The following is an 18,897-nucleotide window of genomic DNA, read 5'->3' as shown; positions in this document are numbered from 1 at the left end:
ATTTTACAAACAAAACATCATTTGATTAAAATATATTGTTATAGACTGAAACATCCAGTAAAGCAGATGAAATGAGCTCCACCTGGACCAGCTAAAACACTAAAATGTTTACAGTTACATGTTTGTGCATTAGTTACAAAAATCCACTATATGTGATAATATCACACAGCCAACGGCCATGTTGCTACATAATGAGTACTTTTACTACATTTTGAATGCAGGACTTTTACTTGTAATATGTTTACACTGTGGTGTTGTTACAAGGACTGCAACAACTGTGGATTATGTTTATTATCGATTCATCTTATTATTATTTCCCCCATTAACTGATGGGGTTAATTGGGGACCGTTTTGTCTATAAAATGTGAGAAAATAGTAAAAGAAAAACGTAATATTTAAATTCCTTTTTTTATCCAAGCAACAGTCCAAACCCAAAGACGTTCAGCTTACTATCATATGGGATAAAGAACAGCAGGAAATCCCCACATTTAAGACGCCAGAGCAGGTTTTTTATTAAAAAAACATTGATTGCAGATTCATTTTATGTTGACCAACTAACAGTTTCAGCTCAGATTGTTACTCAAGTAAAGGATCTAAGATCTTCTTCCACCACTGGTCTGGCATGCTTTTTCTGCACAGCCAAACTATAAAACATCCCTGTTTATGAAACATGGTGTTATCTGCTGTGTGGGCCTCCTGCAGCCTGCAGGCCTCCACCATCGCAGTGTATGAGGAGCAGTACCATTGCTGGCCAGGAAACGGCACTGCGTTTCCACCGAAACCACACATCCAGCTCACTTAAGCATCCTATAGAAAATCAGTTACTGTGCTGTAATGCCATTTATCAGAGGCTGCTGCTTCGTGAACATGCAGATTCAATGTGAAAAACAACTTATTCAATACAGACACACACCGGCGGGGATGAGTGAAGCCTGTCTGTCTGCTAAGTGTGCTGCAGTGAGGCTTATCCAGTTCAAATAGGCCTAAATGTGTCGTCCTCTCTTTCTCAAGTAGCCCCCCTCTGGTTTCCTGTAGCCCATGCAGACTGGTCGATGCTATTCCCACTGTAAATCACCACTGACAGAAAGAAAAAGAGGTCCAAATCTGTTTAAAAAAAAAACATCCCTAATTATGAAACTGTGATAATACGTGTTGGCTTTTTTATTTCGGATTCAAAACAAAAAACCCCAACAACATTGCTTTTGTAAAATAGCTAAAACACAAACCCTTTCCCCTCACAACACCCACCAGCAGGTAACGCGCTCCGGCTCCAGCCGGCGATGACCCGCCCCGGGTTTTACAAGGCTCTCCCCGCCGCAGTGGGAGGAAGTGGAACCACAGAGCGAGCAGCGCCGCGGTGCTAGCGAAACACACAGAAAAAATATATCGAAGCGGGACTTCAACTAAGCTCTAATGTGCCATATCGGAGCTGGAAAACCAACAGCTTAATCGAGAGGAGCGGGCGGTATCGGCTGGCGGCGGACGGACACTTGGTTTAGCTACTTAGCTACTGAACTAGCCGAGAGCGGGCTCCCCGAGCGCGGATAGCCCGGCAGGCAGGAGCCGTTTGGGGCAGGCGGAGCGCGACGACCCGCTCGGCTCCCCTCGATTTATTCGAGACATCGACCTCTTCTGCGGTCGATTTACGAGAGAAGCCCACCAGCGCAGTGCCGTGTGAGGTATTTTAAAATTAGTTCGGGTTGGTCGAAATTGTTGCCCGCCCTCCTCCCCCCCCGTTGCCTTTTTTTATCAGCTAACCGCAGTTTCAAAGTTATCGTTTAAACAAGCAAACTACCGCTGGCCAGACGATTTTACATCTCCCAGCGCTCCCTCCCCTCCTCCACCAGCCCACAGTCTGTAGCTCTGTGCTGGGTCTCCAGGCGAGGAGGGTCCCCCCCCCCCAAAGCTCGGGGTAACTCAACAAGCAGCTATGGATTATTTTGTGCGATTTTGCCTTTGTTTTTGAAGCCATTGGACTCTCGGAAGACTGTTTTTTTTTTGTTGTTGTTGTCGGAAACGCTGCAAGACTTCCCCAATACTCGCAGCCGTTAGCTTCGCGTTATTAAGTACATCTCTGTCTGAAACCGAGCCAGTGCTAACTTACTGTTAGTCCGCCAGCTAGAGACTCCGTTTGCCTCTGGCAACGAGGGCATTTTTTTACGTATCTAATTAACTGAAATAATCCGAACTAGATGTATAGATTGATTAATCACTCCATACCTTATTCGATAGTTAGCCTACTGGCTAGCAGGTTTCATTTTGCTAGCTAGCGCGGTGGCTAACTAGCAGACGAACCCAAATATCGAAATCGCCCGGAGGCTAAAACAAGTTAGCTTTCGGCGGATTTGGCTTGTGATTTAGTTGATAACACCCTCTTGCTTGGACTGGATTTTGGTGCTAAACCTGTTAGGGTGTTTAAACACATCTTTTCGGGCGACATTTTTTTTTTTTTTTTTTTGTGGTAGTTGAGCCGTTGGGGAGCATTTCAGTTATAACACAGGAAGCCAGCCAGCAACGACGACGACGACGGCAACATAAACAACCGCGGTGTGTCGATTTTAATGGAGTCCTGGCTCGTCTTTAACCTGAGCTCGTGTGGTTTTATTTGTGCCAACGCGCGTCTGAGAGGCTCGTATTCGCGGTGCAGCAGGCGGGACATTAAGGACGACGAACTAGCATCCCGATGAGACACATTTCAACCTGCCGCCGCCGCCGCGTGTCCTCCCTCCCGAGTCTCCCTTTTTTCGGTCTGAGACGAAGACAACCGACTGCACGTGCCCCTGTTTTATTCCGGTGAGGCTGTCAAAGCAAAGAAAGGTGCACAGTCACATTTTCACCGTGCAGCCACTCCGCTAAATTAGCACCTTTTTATTATTATTATTTTCTCGACAGCACAGTGTTTACATTTTAAGGACCCCCCCCCCATCTGAAACACATGCAGCACTGGAGACAAACCAGTCGTTTTGGACACGTTTCCGTCAAGAGGACCAGGAAAGTCCCCCAGAGGACCTGTAGGATTCTGACAGCTGTCCCCAGATCCAGCATCTGGTGCATCTAACCTATCTGTGTGAGACATATCGCATTGCTGTAAAGCGAGGAAGTGCCGGCCTCAAAACCAGATCTCATCAGTCCTTTCCTCACAAACACGCCCGAGAGAAACCTGCGTTTTGTTGTTGCACTAAATGGGATTACAAGGGCGGTGAGCTAGCGGCCCCAGTGACTGTGTGTTTCTCCGGTAACCTGTCACCCAATGTCTTCCCTCCTGAATTTCCCCCTTTCCGCCGCGCTGATGGCAGTTTGAGGCGAAGTGAACAGACTGCAGCCGGAGACAACGACACCGTTCCGGTCGCTGGTCAGCCCCGCCGCCCGCTCAGCCGGCCCCCGTCACGCACCTCGGCGCTTGATGTTGCTCGTATCTGGTGGAGGACGCTGTTTTTTTTAAAAAATCCCTAAAAGCAAAACCCATCCCCAGTCCGGTTATTATTATTATTATTATTTTTTTTTTATTGATTTGGTCGTCCCAGGGTCGAAAGATGGCGGACCTTGAAGCAGTACTCGCCGATGTCAGTTATTTGATGGCGATGGAGAAGAGCAAATCTACTCCAGCGGCCCGGGCGAGTAAGAAAATCATCCTGCCTGAGCCCAGGTAACCACATTTACAAAGAGCTTAAGTGTCGTGCTGTGGCCCAGGCTTGTGTTTTAATTGCCTGTCAAATGCATGAATCTATTGTGCATGCTATGCAGCCATACAGCGAGATGGAGGCGTGCTTCCTCTCAAACCTGTGACTTATTGCAGATGCTAAGTGAAATAATGACTGTAGAGCCTTTTGTGCCAGTTGAGATTTCTGCAAACGTGCACCGACTCAGTGGCTTCATGATGTCACCAAAAACAGCCATGCAGTGACTTAACCTGCATGCCATTTTACACCTGTAACTTACCAAGAAGTTAACCTAGTGTTAGCCTGTCAGAAACCCCCTCCTGCAGCTTACTGAGGGCTGCAACAGCAGGCTGTGATGCAGCTGCATGCAGAATATTTTGTCATTGACATGTTGTTCAAACAATACCAAGTGTTGTTAATGTGCCTTCCTTGCTATCTGTGCCAAAATGTTCTGTCAGACATGCTTCACTTGCTCCCTGACTTACAGTCTGATCCTAAATGTGTTTTCTGTAGCATGTGCAACACATTTCTGGAGTCTTGTCTGTGCTGTTGTATACGCTGTGAGCCCTTTGATGCAGATCAGTGTGTGCACTTCTTGATCCGAAACCTCTGCTCATCCATGCCGTTTGCAAGAACTCAGCATGAGTAGGCCATCAGAGACTACAGCTAAAATCTGATTTAAATAATACACCCCCCCCTCAAACATCTACACATGATTGCACATCCTTTTGTCCCTGCTACGCAGCTTGTCCGGGGCTTGATTGTGTCTCATCACACCAGGTTTTAGGCATGCAACTTGATTGAAGAGGATGTGGTTTTAAATTTGGTTATTGAGGTAGTTGCTTTTCATACGAGGTTTGTAAATTTGACAGCGAGTTTTGAGTTTAGTCAAATGATAACCGTTGTGTGAAGAGCGGCTTTGTGTAGAGCAGATCTTAGCCTGCAGTTGGCACCGCTGTCGGATTTAATTTGTGTTCATCATGTCTACAGTTATCGCCTTCACATTTATTAATCACAAACTCTAAAACTATTATTGACACACCCACACACGTGTAAACCCAGTGGCTCTGGCTTCGCGGCGTTGATGTGAGTTTAATTGCCATTATATTTAAACCAAGAGAGATGTCGGAGGAGGTCAGCTGTTCAGTTACTTACTGACTTGTCTTGGCAGATCAGCAGAAAGCTATGATCCAGACAGCGCCTTACACACAGTAATGAATATGAAGCCTGTTGATTTATTTTCAACTGAAATGATTTACTTAAAGGATATTCTATAATAGCTAATTAAATGTGCTAGTCTAGATCAATTGCCGTTCACATATTAGAGTTTAGAATTATATAAAATCATTCATTACCCCATTTATCCATTCATCTATCCTGGAGAGCAGAAATCCCCTGCCCTCTGGACAGCTTTAAGAAAACGATGCATGGTGAAAAGGCACTTTAGGTTTTGTAATGAATTCTCCCCTCTGGCAGTTCAGTACAGAACAGCTGATTATGTTTCTTAACTGACACCTGACATGGGTTAACGTCAGACCCCTCACTGTGTGATGTGCTCTCTTTTATAACTTGACGTGATTTGACTCGTCTATCACAACATATTTCTCGGTGCTTCAGTTCTTTGAAACAATTTAACAACCCCACCAGGAGTTCCCCATGTTTGAGCCCAAATCACATTTACTTTACATTACTGCTAACCATTAGTTGTTTTTTTTTCTTTCTTCTAAGCTGACATATGTGGGTTTCCTGCCTTCAGGCAGTTATTGGTTTCGGTTCATGTCTGTATGGTATTAACATGAACTTGCAGAAACTTGTAGCTTGCTTGAGACCGTCAGTCCGTTACATTGGACCTTCTGTAATAACACAGTTGTTGCTTTGGCATTACATGTAGTGAATATGACCAGTACAGAGACACAAAATTCACAGTACCTCTGACAGTTGGGGGGGGGCCGACTGAGGGCTTTGACCAAATTATAATCGGAGTTTCAAAGCATGGCTGTGGTGGCGGGTCCGCTGGTTCAAACAAATTTCCTCCAGAGGAGGACTGACATGGCCACTGGTTGGGAAACCTACACCCCTTGCATGCTTGCTCCGTCGCAGCTGCACTTGCTAACTATGCTAATGTTAAACCGAAGCTGTATATTTAGTAATATTCTTGCTTATTTGGGCAAATATATAAAATGCTGCAAAAGGACATTTTAAGACAGTTTTATTGTAGTGGGAAAGGGTCACTGTTGGAGAATACAAGCTGACTACAGCTTGTCTGGGTGAAGCTACAAACTTTTCAGACACACCTTTCGAGCCTATTCTTTTGATATTAAACGGACGAGTATTTCCTGTTAAGGTGCTTTTTACAGCCTTTTCTTTGAAATTAACAGCATTTTACTTCTTAAGCGTGCATTATTGAATGTGATGGCCAAGGCACGAGTTGTAAAAAACATATTTAACATATATAAGTGCAAGAGAATTTGTCCGATTATTCATTTCAGAGCCGTTATTGCAGTGAGACAGAAACTGTGTGAGGTGTTGGTGAAAGGGGTTAGCTGTGAATGTAACCGCTCTTGTGGTTGCATTTGGGATGCAGTTACTGAGCTGATGTGAGAAGCAACCTATAAAGATGCTCTGGTAAGACTTTCTTTTACCTTTTAGCTTTGTTAGCCTTTAGCAAAACCATCAAAACGAAACAAAAAAAAAACTCTGCTGTACTCTTAGTTCAGGATGTACATGTGAAATGTAATGGCTTGTAATTCAAAGAACTCCAACCTAATACTGTCTGCCGTGTTAACAATCAATAGCAGATTAATTAACGAATAGCTTCTAAAATAGAAAATGCACTTTTCCTCGCCGAAAGCTTTAAACAGTTGACATGTTTTCATGGCGTTTGGTATTTTAATCATACGCTGAATATGCAGAAGTAAATGATTTAAATCAGTAATAACACAAAACGCTCCTGTCGGGCCGGTCGGTATTCAACAAATGGCCAAACAAAATTGAAAAGATTAAACGCAATAATTCTGTGCATGTTAGAGGCTTTTCTGGAGGACAAATAAGATAAAACTAAACATGCAGGGCACCTAAAGCAACGCTCAAACCACCTTAAATCAAAACGCCACATATGCCTTCAGTGTATCAAGTTGGGGCAATAGTTATGGTTTTAATTTAAGAATATGTGCATATTGGCAACCGTCACTGGTTACATGTTTGTCATGCACAACAACATATTACAGCTTTGCAAGCAAGTATGAATCAACATTACCAGAGTGAGAGCTCAAAGCAGCAGAGATAACTAGTAAAGGTTTGAAGTATTTGGGGCGGCAGGTCGGTGTATGTGGGACTGAGTCAAAATAAGATATATCAGACTTTGGATACACACACTATACTTACTAGTAGAATCAGTTCATTAAGAATAAATATGAACAATGTTGACTGTCACCAGCCTTTTAAACAAAGAAGCACTTGAACTCAGTTACATCAACATCATGGTTTTTACTACTGGAGAGCCTTGGTGCTGAACCCGAACATACTGGATTACCAGTAACCAAACCTTCTTCTGAAGAACTAAATCAAAACCCGGGTGAAAGTACTGTCGGTGTATGCACTCTCCTTCACATGCAGTGTAAAGTTGTTAGTGCTATGTTTAGGCTGTGGGTTTGTAGCCGCTGTGAATCTAATCAGGATCATCTTGTTTGACAGCCCAACTGTAGGCCGTGCTAATTGCTCCTCATTGGATGTTCAGTCAAGAATCCAGGTTGCGAAACTTTGACGCTGGAAGTTAATCCAAGGATTTGCAACCGTGTGCCGCTGAGGTGCTGACAATGTACAGTTTCATCCCAGCTAAAGACAACGCCGGGACGTTTGACTGATTAGCACATCCTCAGTCAGAAAGTAGGAGGTAATCAGTGAGATCACCTGATAGTTTAAATTGCATCAGGCAGAGATGTTTCTATGTGATTAAACCCGAACAAGCGCAGTGTTCAGCTTTTGTGCCTGTGGTTTATTAAGTGATTTTATGTTAGATATTAGCTTTATTATTTATTGCTCAGTATAATGCAGGAGCTGCAGAGATAAAAGCCTCAGCTAATGGACTTGTAAGCACTGTTACACTGCTGTTGAGGAAATTAGTCGCAGTAATGTGAAAATGTACTTAAAACATATCAGTTAAGTCGTTATTATTACAATAATGTGTTACATTATGTTTTCTTCTGTACAGCCCTTTCCCACATATCGTTATCGCGCTTGAGTGCTTCAGATGGCTTCAGAGGAATTGCTGTAATTTGGAGCAGACTGTATAAGATCTGAGAGTAATGTGGCCAACGCACGAGAGGAGTGAGAGGGAAAAAGGGTGTATGGACGCTATCTGTGAAACTAGTTTCTGAAAATAGCAGAACTTGATAAAGTCTGTCGAAATTGTGTGCAAACTGACAAACTTTTATGTATGCACGGTTTTAGCAGTAGCAGTTGTGCGTGTGTGAAGCTTTCAGCCGCTTGCTTGTGGGGGGGCAGTTAAATGTGGCACTTTGGAGATAGCGTGGTGCTGCCACATTCTCGGCGGGCCAAGGCTATGTCCTCTGGCAGAGAGGTGAGATTTTGACAGCAACACTGGAGGCAGTTGAGATGAGAGGCGTGGGGGAGGGCGATTGGACGACCTGCTGTGGTAGAGAAATCCATATCAGAGACGAGACGTGACGAAGTTATCCGGGAGGTGGAGATGCAAGTGAAAACAGACACTCTGTTAGTGGTTTCAGTCTCAGGCGGACGGCGTTCGGGCCAGAGTGCGCCATTATCATATCGACCACCTTAAAACATAAAACGTCCTGTCAGTACAACCTCCCTGCTGCTAGCTGTTACCATGAAAGCAAGGGCAGGATCAATGCTGTTAGCAGATCTTATCAGCTGTAGTCAGTAACGTTAATTTTGTAAGTTGGCCAGACCACAAAAGGAAAGTAATTAGGTAAACATGCACCACAAGCTGGTGTCCGTCCGCTTGGCCAAGGACGGATTTTAGACGGAGAAAACCAACGCTCTGTATTGTTTGAATATTTAAATTTAGCAAATGGATTGGGCCTTTTTTTCCTGATCAAAAAGACCAAGCTATTGTAATGTTAGCTAACGTTAGGTCAGCAGCCAAAGTGAAAGCTGAGGACGGGTGTCAACAGGATCAATTTAGACGATGTCTGACATCTTGAGCCTTAATTGTCGGACGTGACGTACCAGAAGTATTATTTCCATAAGTGAAAAACTACAACGCAGGTATCACTAAATGCAATGCCACATTGGAATAACTAAATATCAATTGATCTGGTTTTCTAGATGCAGATGAAGTTTGAAGTTCAAAGTAAAATAATAATGAAATATTTGTACAGCTGAGCCCTGGTAAAACGACTTTTCATCACCCTGTTTTTCATCAGTATGATTTATAATTGTAATTTCTTCAGTGTGAACTGAAAACAAAATTAGACTAATGTCGGTTCTCATAACATTTTAATATTGTGTAGCACTCAGGGGCTGTTCAGTTTTCACAGTGCTGTTTATGCTCCTTCCAAAAGCACCAAAGGGCCCATTTGACCCCTCCAAGTCAATTCTGCGTCAAACACTTGAAGCAACTCCTCAGTTTTCCGAGGAGCATGCCGCTGTCACACTTGAGTCATCACGCTTTTCCGTCACCTCCCATATGTTTTTTTTTTTTTTAGTGTTTCAGCTGATTTGTCAGTATTTTAGTGACTTGTTTTTCCCCCCATTTTTGCAGAACTTGCAGCAATTATGGTTGCTGATTAGAAAATACTGTAGACAGCAGTGTTAGTATTGAAGTTACCAAGAGTGCAGCGCGTCCCGTTAGCAGCTGCTATGCTTTGTTGGAACTCAGATCAGCATGACGGTGGCATCTTTTTAATTATATCTTGCCTGTTTACCTCTAAAGCAAAAGCATAATTGCACCACAGATAACCTGCACGGAGCAGACAGTTGTTGCACGTTGGAGGTATTCACATTTCGTTTTGAAGTTTCTGTCGAGGCGGTGAATTAGCTGCAGCCAGTGATTATTTTTGTAATTGCATAAACTGGCAGTTCAGCTGGAGAATGAACGTGGATGGTGCCATCGTGCTATAATCACACAAGGTGCTAAATCCCAAAAGTAACAATGTTACTACTACTACTGCTGTTTCCAGCCAACACTGAGATAGCTTTGTTTATCTTAAGAGCTATTTTTTTAATTTATTTTTTTAGCTTTTGAAGACAAAGCATTGGAGCATATCAGGTTTTAACAATTATCACAGTAGCTAAAGTGAAACTAAAATGGCAAAAGCATTTTAGTCCCTCTGTGAATTAATAGGAAATGATTGCTTGTCTGAAAATTGCTCAATTTGTCTTAGGCGGCTCCATTCACACCCCCTAAACCCTGCACTTGTTGCAGCTAGACGCCAAGCAGTAGCCAGAAAAACAGGTTTCAAAGTCTAACTAGTTTCCCCGGTAAAGAGAGTAATTGCATGTCTAGAGGCTTAAATAAGCAGAAATAAGCGTCCTTCCCTGCTGCTCGGGTCATGTTTGTATGTTGTATGTTTGTATTATCAGCTTTGAGCTGAGCTTTCTGAAGAGGCGCTGCCAAATATAACGCTGCTCATTGTCCCGTCGCACTGTGAGAAATACAGAGGTTGATCTATAAAGTAACGATTTAAAGGTCAGGTCGAGTTTAAAAAAAAAAAATAATAATAATAATTCAACGGGTCAGGATCTTGGAGCTTGGCACTGTGTGGTGTGTTATCAGCACAGTTCAATTACATGCCCACAGACCAAGCTATAGAAATGTGCGTGACATCCTGTTAATATGTTAAATATTTACATATCTGCTTACTTCCTGTAGTGTTAAATAGTCACCAACACAATGTTGTCACAGGGTCGGGGTGGAGATCAGCAGCTAATGAAAGCTGGGCCTCTGGGCCTTTTTACTCTGACTGCTCCTGTTACTTTTGAAACCTTTTTAAGTTCAAGTTCTTCATTTGTCAAATGCACAACAATGACAGCGAGTAAGTAAAAACTGAGAATCTGAGACATGAAATGGGGCAGAGGTTAAATGATCAAATCAAGTTTATTTGTTAAGCACATTTAAAACAACCAGAGTTGACCAAAGTGCTGTATGATAATATATTTACTGTGTATATATATCAGAGATGGAAAGTACAAGTAGTATACAGATGGTTTAATGGTCCTTGTTAAAGAAAGACCAAAGTAGTACAGTACTTTAGTACAGGACGAGTGTGAATATATGAAGAACTGTATGAACACATGCAGGAATGTAGCCTGAACAGCTGGTTCGTGCTGAAGCAGATGTAATGGAGGCAGAATTATGTAACCGCCGCCAAAAGCAAAGTGCCGAGCGCGTTCTTGTGGACCGTGTCTGAATCCGGCCATACAGTGAGCCTACAGCGGGTACTGGCGTGGGACACGAGCGCAGGACAGTGCCGCGAGTCCTCGCTTCTCACTAACGGGAATAAACTGTCCTGCTCAAGGACACTTCAGAATATCTTTCTATTTCCTGACCCCCCCCCCCACCCGTCTTCACCGGGCGAGTTTCAGCCACGTTTTTCAGTTTCTGAATCAACGATGCTGCCTACTTCGATGCCGTTACGGCTCGTGTGACACTCAAGTGTAACTGCGGCGCAAATACTCGGCCGAGCGCTCTGAATCGCTTTTCAAATTATTATTATTATTATTATTATTATTATTATGGAGTACGTAACTGCTGCTCTGTGAACTTTGGATGCCAGAGAAGGTGTGTAGCACCTGGGTTTCCACCGTCTGGCGGTCAGGAAGAATGAAATGGAACATCTTGATAGGGCGTGTTGCCCGTATCGAACATGATGTTGCCATGTACTTCAGGAGCGCGGCGCGTAGGGCTGCAACTAACAGTTATTTTCATTATCGATTAATCATTTGGTCTATGAAACATTAGAAGACATTTTAAAATGAGATCACATGTATTGTGCTGTCCAGTCAACAGTCCCAAACCCCAAAATATTTAATTCACTAGAATGTAAGACGAAGGAAAGCAGCAAATTCTTACATCCGAGAACCTGGAGCTACTAAGTTTTGACATTTTTGCTGATCAAAATCAAAATAGTTGCCGATTTTAATTTTCAGCCGATCGACCAGTCGACTCATTGCTGCAACTCTAGTGGCAATTTTCTCTCGATAAAGACAAAGATCTGCTGTTGCGTTGGCTCTGGATGAGTTTAGGGTGAGGCCAGCTAGCAGGGGTGGGACACGTTCTGTAGTGATGCATTATCAACACACTGGCGCTAGCGTGGCTGGGGTGTATATATTATATATTATGGTGTTAGCAACAGAGCCTACGCTTGTAGCCACCAACGCTGCAGCTGATGTGCACCACCTCAGAAATTTAACTATGTCAGGACTGTGGCGATACCACACTAATTATTTCCTTTTCAGTAAAATCAGACGTGTTTTGGGGGCACATGGAGCCCCAACCCTGCAGCAAATGTGGTGTATGACCGGTTTATATTTGAATATGGCACACGGGGGCACGTTAAATAGGCGAAGACTCTGTGTTGATTGTTTCCTCTCGGTTGTCTTCTCTTCAAAATACAGCAAATGAATACCAGCTACATTCATTCACTTGTGGCAGCCCACCACTCACACATTTTCAGCGTCACGGCAGTCCCCCTGTAGGTAATATCGCCTTATTTATCACTATGGGCCTGCAGTCATTCTGTCACTCAAACTGCATCGTCACAGCGGGAGCCGCTTCGTTTTCTGTTCTGCTCCGGTCGCTAGCCGACGTTTTCTTTGGTATAAAGCAACGAAAACTGCTCACAGCAAGGACTGTGTAATATTGCAACATGTTTTTTTTTTTTTTTTTTTTTAGAAAGAAATGCTGCTGTTGGGGTTTTAAAATGTTATGTTGCGATGCTTGAACGCCGCAAACAATTCACCGTTTACCTCCATCGCATCGGGGTGGTGATAGAGATCTCAAAGGGATGTGTCAAAGCCTGAGCAGTTAAAATGCAAACTCTGCATGACCAGATACAGCCCTTGTTGAAGTTAGAAAGTGTTCTGTGTGATTTGGTAAATGAAATAAAATAAAAAAAACCCCATGTGGTACACGGACACCCACAGCTGTCTGTACACTGTCTGTAACACTATATAAGATCACTGACTCCTCTCTTACCTAACCTCACTAACCATGCATACTTTTTCGGAAACTTTTCACCCCCAGACCTTTCGTGCCTAACAAGGCATGACCATTACAGTAAATATTACCAACTGTCTTGATTTTAGGGTTAAAGTGGTGTGGTTTTATACAAATAATCCAGAGTCAGCTGCTAATGATTCAGTGTGGCACACAAACAGGCCTCCTCTGAAAGAGGAAGTGTTTACTTCCTAGGTTCTTGTTCCTGTAGCTGCGGCTGCAGTCGAAAGGTTGCATCCACTGCTCATTCCCACTCTCCCAACAAATCTGCCTGTACTGGCCCAGGTTACATTCACATACTGGGAGTACTGGTCAGTGATGACTTTTTGGGTGGCAAGTAGTCCCGGTTTTGGACCTAGTTATAGTTTTAGTGCAGGTCGCAGTGCCCAGATTTAATATATAACCTACAATATCAACATGTTGTTGCCTTTCAAAGGGGGAAGAAGGTAAATTTAGCTTTTATTAGTCTTCTGTTTTTTGCTCACCAGAGAGTTTTACATAAACTGTACGTACATATATCGCTACATGAGTAAGTGGTACAGTTTCCTGCATTTTTATAAATGCATTAATTAGAATATTTAATGAGCTATTTGTGAAAAATCAGTTGTTGTTTTTTTTAAAAGACACTTTGGATGCACATCACCCCCTACAGTTTTAATGCTAGAAGACGTAACTCTTTTTTTAATGTATCACATGTTAAAAACATCCACTGTATTTACATTTCAGCCACGTGTACGGTACAAAGTCATTGATATTTCAAAAAGCTCACCATTGCACGACGATCACATGTACAGCAGCTGATTGTGACGATACGTACAGTTTACTATGAGGTTTATAATGCATTAAAGGCACTGGAGGCCAATTGAGACCCATTGTATTTATAACTAAGCGACTGCGTACAGGAGAAATGCCATTCGAATCTCACACTGCTCAGTATCGCACACCGAACAGCTGTGAATAAGCCGAGCAGTTTGAGTTATTAACTGTAAAACATTAAATGCAGAAGTGTTATAAAGTCCTCATTCACTCCCATTGCATCTGTATAACTCAGCTTATATGGCTCAAGGTCAGTTAGTATTTGTATGATTTATAAAGTCATCCAGAAACCAGCATCAGTGTTCACTGCAGTCACGTGCATTTTGTTCTGCAAACGCTTCTATAGTTTTTAACATTTTCTTTGGGCTCGACCCTGGAAGCAAAAGGTTATTTATGATTGTGTTGTTTGTCTGCTGCTGGAACAGAAAACAACAGTACCTCGCAATGTGAGCAAACACTGTCAAAGTGCAAATACTGGGAGAAATTATGACCTAGACATAAGGAGCCAAGGTTTCTCCTTGCACATGCTCAGTATAAAATATGCCTGCAGAGGTGTTTGCGGGTGAAGTCTGGGCACTTTTCTCCCGTGTATGTAGGGCGCTGGTGTAGTGTTAATGGGCCCGTGGAGGGGGTGCTAATTGATCCATTCTCCCCAATCCCTCGCTCATTAACACCTGTTCCCAGGCTAGCATGTATCCCTCCAGGTTCCCCGGCAGCGTCCCATGTGTCCCTCTTCCATCCCTGCAGTTTGACTGTGTCGGGGGACAGGTGGCCCGGAGAGTCCCAAACCTAGGCCGGGATCACAGACGGGAGGTGGAGGAGGAGGAGGAGGAGGAGGAGGAGGAGGAGGACAGGACAGGACGGGACGGACATCTCTGACATTAGATTATTGTTGCATCTGGCTGAGTGAACTGGTAATGATGCTGTGTATTAATCCACCTCCTCCCCCCCCCCACCTCCTTGTGTTCACAGTATTCGCAGTGTGATGCAGAAGTACCTCGAGGAGAGAGATGAACTGACATTTGACAAAATTTTCAACCAGAAAATTGGTAAGTCAACACTTTTTTTTTTAAATCAAAAAATTACATTAAAGTACAATATCCACTCTCCAATGTGATGAAATGCTGTAGACATTGTAATAGAATTACCAGCATTTAGTAGCAGAAGGGAAGAGACGGCTCATCCACAGACTATTCAATAAAACAATTGTTGGAATCTGTTTTATTCACACAACCATGGTACACTGCTGCTCCGAGCTGCTGAAGACATGCTCTCAGTGTATACAGAAATAAATAAATGGTCTTGATCGGCTGATGGAGTTTGCTGAGGGAATTAGACAGGGAATCCGATCTGCTGATGAAGGCTGTGAGATGTGGTGAAAGTATAGCTTGGCCGATACCGGCTTTTTAAGACGGATACTGATATCTCTGATAGTTCGAGAGCTTATAAATCCAATAGTGATATATTTAAGACACAACAGATTGTGAAAGACATGTACTGTGCGGGATATATTGGCGCGGCCAATTTATCGGTCTAGCTCTAGTTGAAAGCTGTGCAAAAAAGCTAGTAAGTGGACTTTTTTTTTTTTGTCAAGTCTACTCTCTAAATTCGCTAATGTTGGCAAACTTCAGGTCGATATTGCCATGTAACGGACATTACTGAGTCAGTTTGCTGACTTAATGACAAACTGTATGTTACAATATGTATTAACATTCAACACTGTCCCGTAATTGTCACTTATGGCCACAATGGCTGCAGTTACAGAGGCTGACTTTACGCTTAACTGCGTACGAGTGTAATAAGGGTTCTGTCCCAGTAGTCGTTTCCATTTCGGCTCCAGGTTGATAAAATCCCCTTCGTCTCCCCTCGCTGTTTTTTAGCCATGTTAGCAGCATGGCTCTACGGATGGCTCACCACTTTGGTCCAGACTGAAATATCTCACCAGCTGTTGGACGGATTGCCATGAAATTTTGTACGGGTGTTCATGGTGCTCGGAGGACGAATCCCGCTGACTTTGGTGATCCTCTGAAACTAGTGCTGTGTGGTTTCATTAATGTCACTGTATCTGCTATGTGGCACTTTAGCCGTGCGAGCAATGCGCACCTACATCTACCAGATATTACATCTACCGCACTGATCGCTGGCGGTCAGAGGTAAGGTGTTGTTACTGGTCTTGCTGGGGCTCTTCCATTACGGCTGCTTGTCCTGACATCATGCCCACAAAGCTGACTGGACAAAAGACATCAATCACAAACTCTTCACTTAACATTTTCACACCATGCGGCTAAAATAAACCGCTTGAATGTTATCCTGACAAAATATTCTTCGTTACTTTTTCTCAGATTGTCCTGCAGCACAAATAAAAATCCCAAATTAGGATTTTTGAACGTCAGTGTGATGTTAGTTGCTTATTAATCTTTTGCTCCAGTATGCGTACAGATATCTGCCGTCGCTTCTCTGTGCACAGTTATCGGCTGTGATCATACGGCGGCTTTGTTTGTGTTGTGTAGTGTGACTGTTGTTGATGCAGTGGCTCGGTGCAGAGCGTCATGTTTCCTGCTTCCTCCTGCCCTCCAGTCGGTAGCAGTGCCTCTGTGCTGGCTCCTCCAACTGTTTCCATTCTGAGCAGACCGGCCGTGTGCCAGTAGTTGTGGCGTACCAGGGGACCGCAGCCGCCCTGCAGGCTTCTACTAGGTTTACTTACTGTTCTAGGTCTCAGCCCCCCTGTGAGAATAGACAGCGTTAATTCTCCCTGCCTCCTCCTCCTTTGTCTTCAGCTCTCGCTTTGTCAGACTCGACACTTCCTCTCTTCTACTGCGTGGGTGTGGGTGTGCACATGCTTATTAGACACCAGTTTTAAACTCGAGGCAGTCAAGACTATCAGCTGCAATATGTCGAATGCTGCTGATCAGATTATGACACAACAGCGGGAAATGATATAGGTCTAAAATTACTGACTTAAAGAATATTTAATCAGATCCAGCGCTGAAACGTTTAGTCGATTTGACAGAAAATTAAAATGCAACTATTTTTGATAACAATTTTTTAAGCCAAAATGCCAAAACATTGTCTGGTTTCATTTTCTCAAATACGAGGATTGTAGTTTTATATCATTGTAAAGTGAATGTCTTTGGGTTTTGGACTGTAGCCTCGACAGAGCAAGCCATTCGATAACGTCACCTTGGGCTCTGGGAAACTGTGAATGTCGTAGACCGAACAGCTAATCTATTAATCGTGACTTTTTTTTTTGAAAGATTAGTCGGTTGCGGACCGAATCATATCTAAGATATTGTTTGTGCACACAATGCTAAACAGATTTGAACCAAATGCTGGAGAATGATGTTTGTCATCAAATTACATTCATGGACTAAGAGGGCACTGCAGTGTTTGTTTACTTGCTACTGATTGGTCCAACAAATATTTTCATGATCGATAAACTTTTTTTCTACAAGCAGTTCTAGTTTATCCAAATCAGAAATACTTTATTGATCCCCGAGGGGAGTCATGCATATTAAAATGTCTGGCCAACATGGACTTGTAATGTTTTATGTACGACATTATGTTCGTGTCTAGCAAATGTTTCACCACTGCAAACAAAGAACTTTGTATTTGCAAAGCTGTGCAATTTAGGCAATCTGCCACAAAAAGGTTCCCTATTTAAAACACAAATCACGTCTTTTATAATCAACCAGAAGAATTATCCGAATTGAAGGACTGTTCGATGTTTTCAGTCTAATCTAAGTCAAATAACAAACTAAGCCTTTCCTCTTCAGGGAAATCATTAAACCTGTGTCTGATGGTGACGTACCTGAACGTTACTGTGCACACGGAGATTTGACTTTTGGGTTAAAAACTCCCAAAAACAGTTGAATAAACCTGTAATGATATCCATGAATTGTTTAGTCTATAAACTTTCTGGAAAAGAAACGCTCATCACAGCTTCCCAGAGCCCCGTGTTACTCGTTCTGTCCAACTAACAGTCCAAAACCCACAAATATTCAATTTACAATTATAGAAAACAGAAAATCAGCAAATCCTCGCATTCGTAAAGCTGGAACCAGCGAGTGTTTTGGTGCATCTTGGCTTGTATTGTTCCTAATGGGTTCATTGTGACCACTTCTCTCATCTCCCTCCTTATCAGACTATCTGTCTTGCTGTCTTCCTTTGAGCCAGAGCCTGTCCCCGGCTTGCTGCTGGTCATTAGTCCAGCTCTCAGGTCTCATTAGCTAGTCTCCCAGAAAACATGTGTTACCAGGCCAGTTAATGTGCCTATGCCTCTGGGACATTTACATTCCAGGTAATCAACAGGCAGAAGTCTCCCATCTAATTCCTGTGATATAATAGTGGGCTTGGTCTCCACTAATGTGGACCTCTTTGTTACAGTGAGCTGAGCTCTTTCTTTTTTCTCCTAAAACCTATCAAAAGGGTTGCTTTTGCCCTGACCAATCATTTTCACTTAATGCAGAAACTGCAGTAGTGGATCTCAGAGCAGTTAACATTGGTGAGTGTTGTTTGAGGACATTATTATTATAATAATAATAACTTTATTTGTACCGCACCTTTCATGCAAAGATACAGCCCAAAGTGCTTTACAAAACAGGATTAAAGGCAAAAATTAAAATACACAATAACAATAAATAAAACATTTGATAACAATATGATAAAACATTTTTAAAAAAAAACACAAGAAAACCAACAAGGAAAAAATATATAAATAGCAAAAATACAAATTTAAAAGCTGACAAAGTTGGATTACCTCAAATTAAAAGCCAGATTAATAAGTGTTTTCTTTTTTTTTTTTTTTTAAATATTAAGGGAGTTTTAAGATCCAGAGGGAGGCTGTTGGACAGTTTAGGGCCTTTAAAAACAGGCAGCAGCCTCACCAGATTTCTTGTAGGAACTTCTAAAAGAAATGCAGCAGAAGAGCGGAGTCCTTGTTCGAGCATAAAATGAAAGGCAGTCGCTGATATATGAAGGGGTTAGCTTATGAAAGGCTTTGTGGGGGGGCTGCTTTAAAATCAGCACTAAAATCTGTAAGAGTTGTTATTTCTTTAAGTTGATTTACGACAAGCTGCGTAACTGCATCCATCACACCTGCACTTGCTGCCGCCGCTGTACCCAGATCAGTTTTCCAAGTTGACTCTGATTCACCAGTTTAGGCTGAAGCTTCAGATCACGCGACATGAACCAGTTTCTGAATTTTGGTTTGGTGGTTCTTAC

General features: G+C 42.8%; 1 protein-coding gene and 1 long non-coding RNA gene across 2 annotated transcripts in view; one reads left to right on the top strand and one right to left on the bottom strand.

Moving 5' to 3' along the window:
* Nucleotides 1–518: 518 nt before the first annotated feature.
* On the bottom strand, nucleotides 519–1,390 carry LOC122865969. Its single transcript, XR_006375589.1, has 2 exons — nucleotides 1,249–1,390; nucleotides 519–1,104 (listed from the first exon to the last, which is right to left on the bottom strand). It is a non-coding gene; the product is annotated as an uncharacterized LOC122865969 (long non-coding RNA).
* The window catches only part of grk3 (G protein-coupled receptor kinase 3), a 65,161-nt gene continuing 47,584 nt past the window's right edge, over nucleotides 1,321–18,897 (top strand). Inside the window, 2 exon segments of the mRNA XM_044175045.1 lie at nucleotides 1,321–3,646; nucleotides 14,650–14,726. Of these exon segments, the coding sequence (XP_044030980.1) occupies nucleotides 3,534–3,646; nucleotides 14,650–14,726 (190 nt within the window). The 5' untranslated portion in view covers nucleotides 1,321–3,533.

The sequence above is a fragment of the Siniperca chuatsi genome, linkage group LG18 (genome assembly GCF_020085105.1).
Source record: "Siniperca chuatsi isolate FFG_IHB_CAS linkage group LG18, ASM2008510v1, whole genome shotgun sequence".
Classification (NCBI taxonomy): Eukaryota; Metazoa; Chordata; class Actinopteri; order Centrarchiformes; family Sinipercidae; genus Siniperca; species Siniperca chuatsi.
This window is presented reverse-complemented; position numbering and strand designations above follow the sequence as displayed.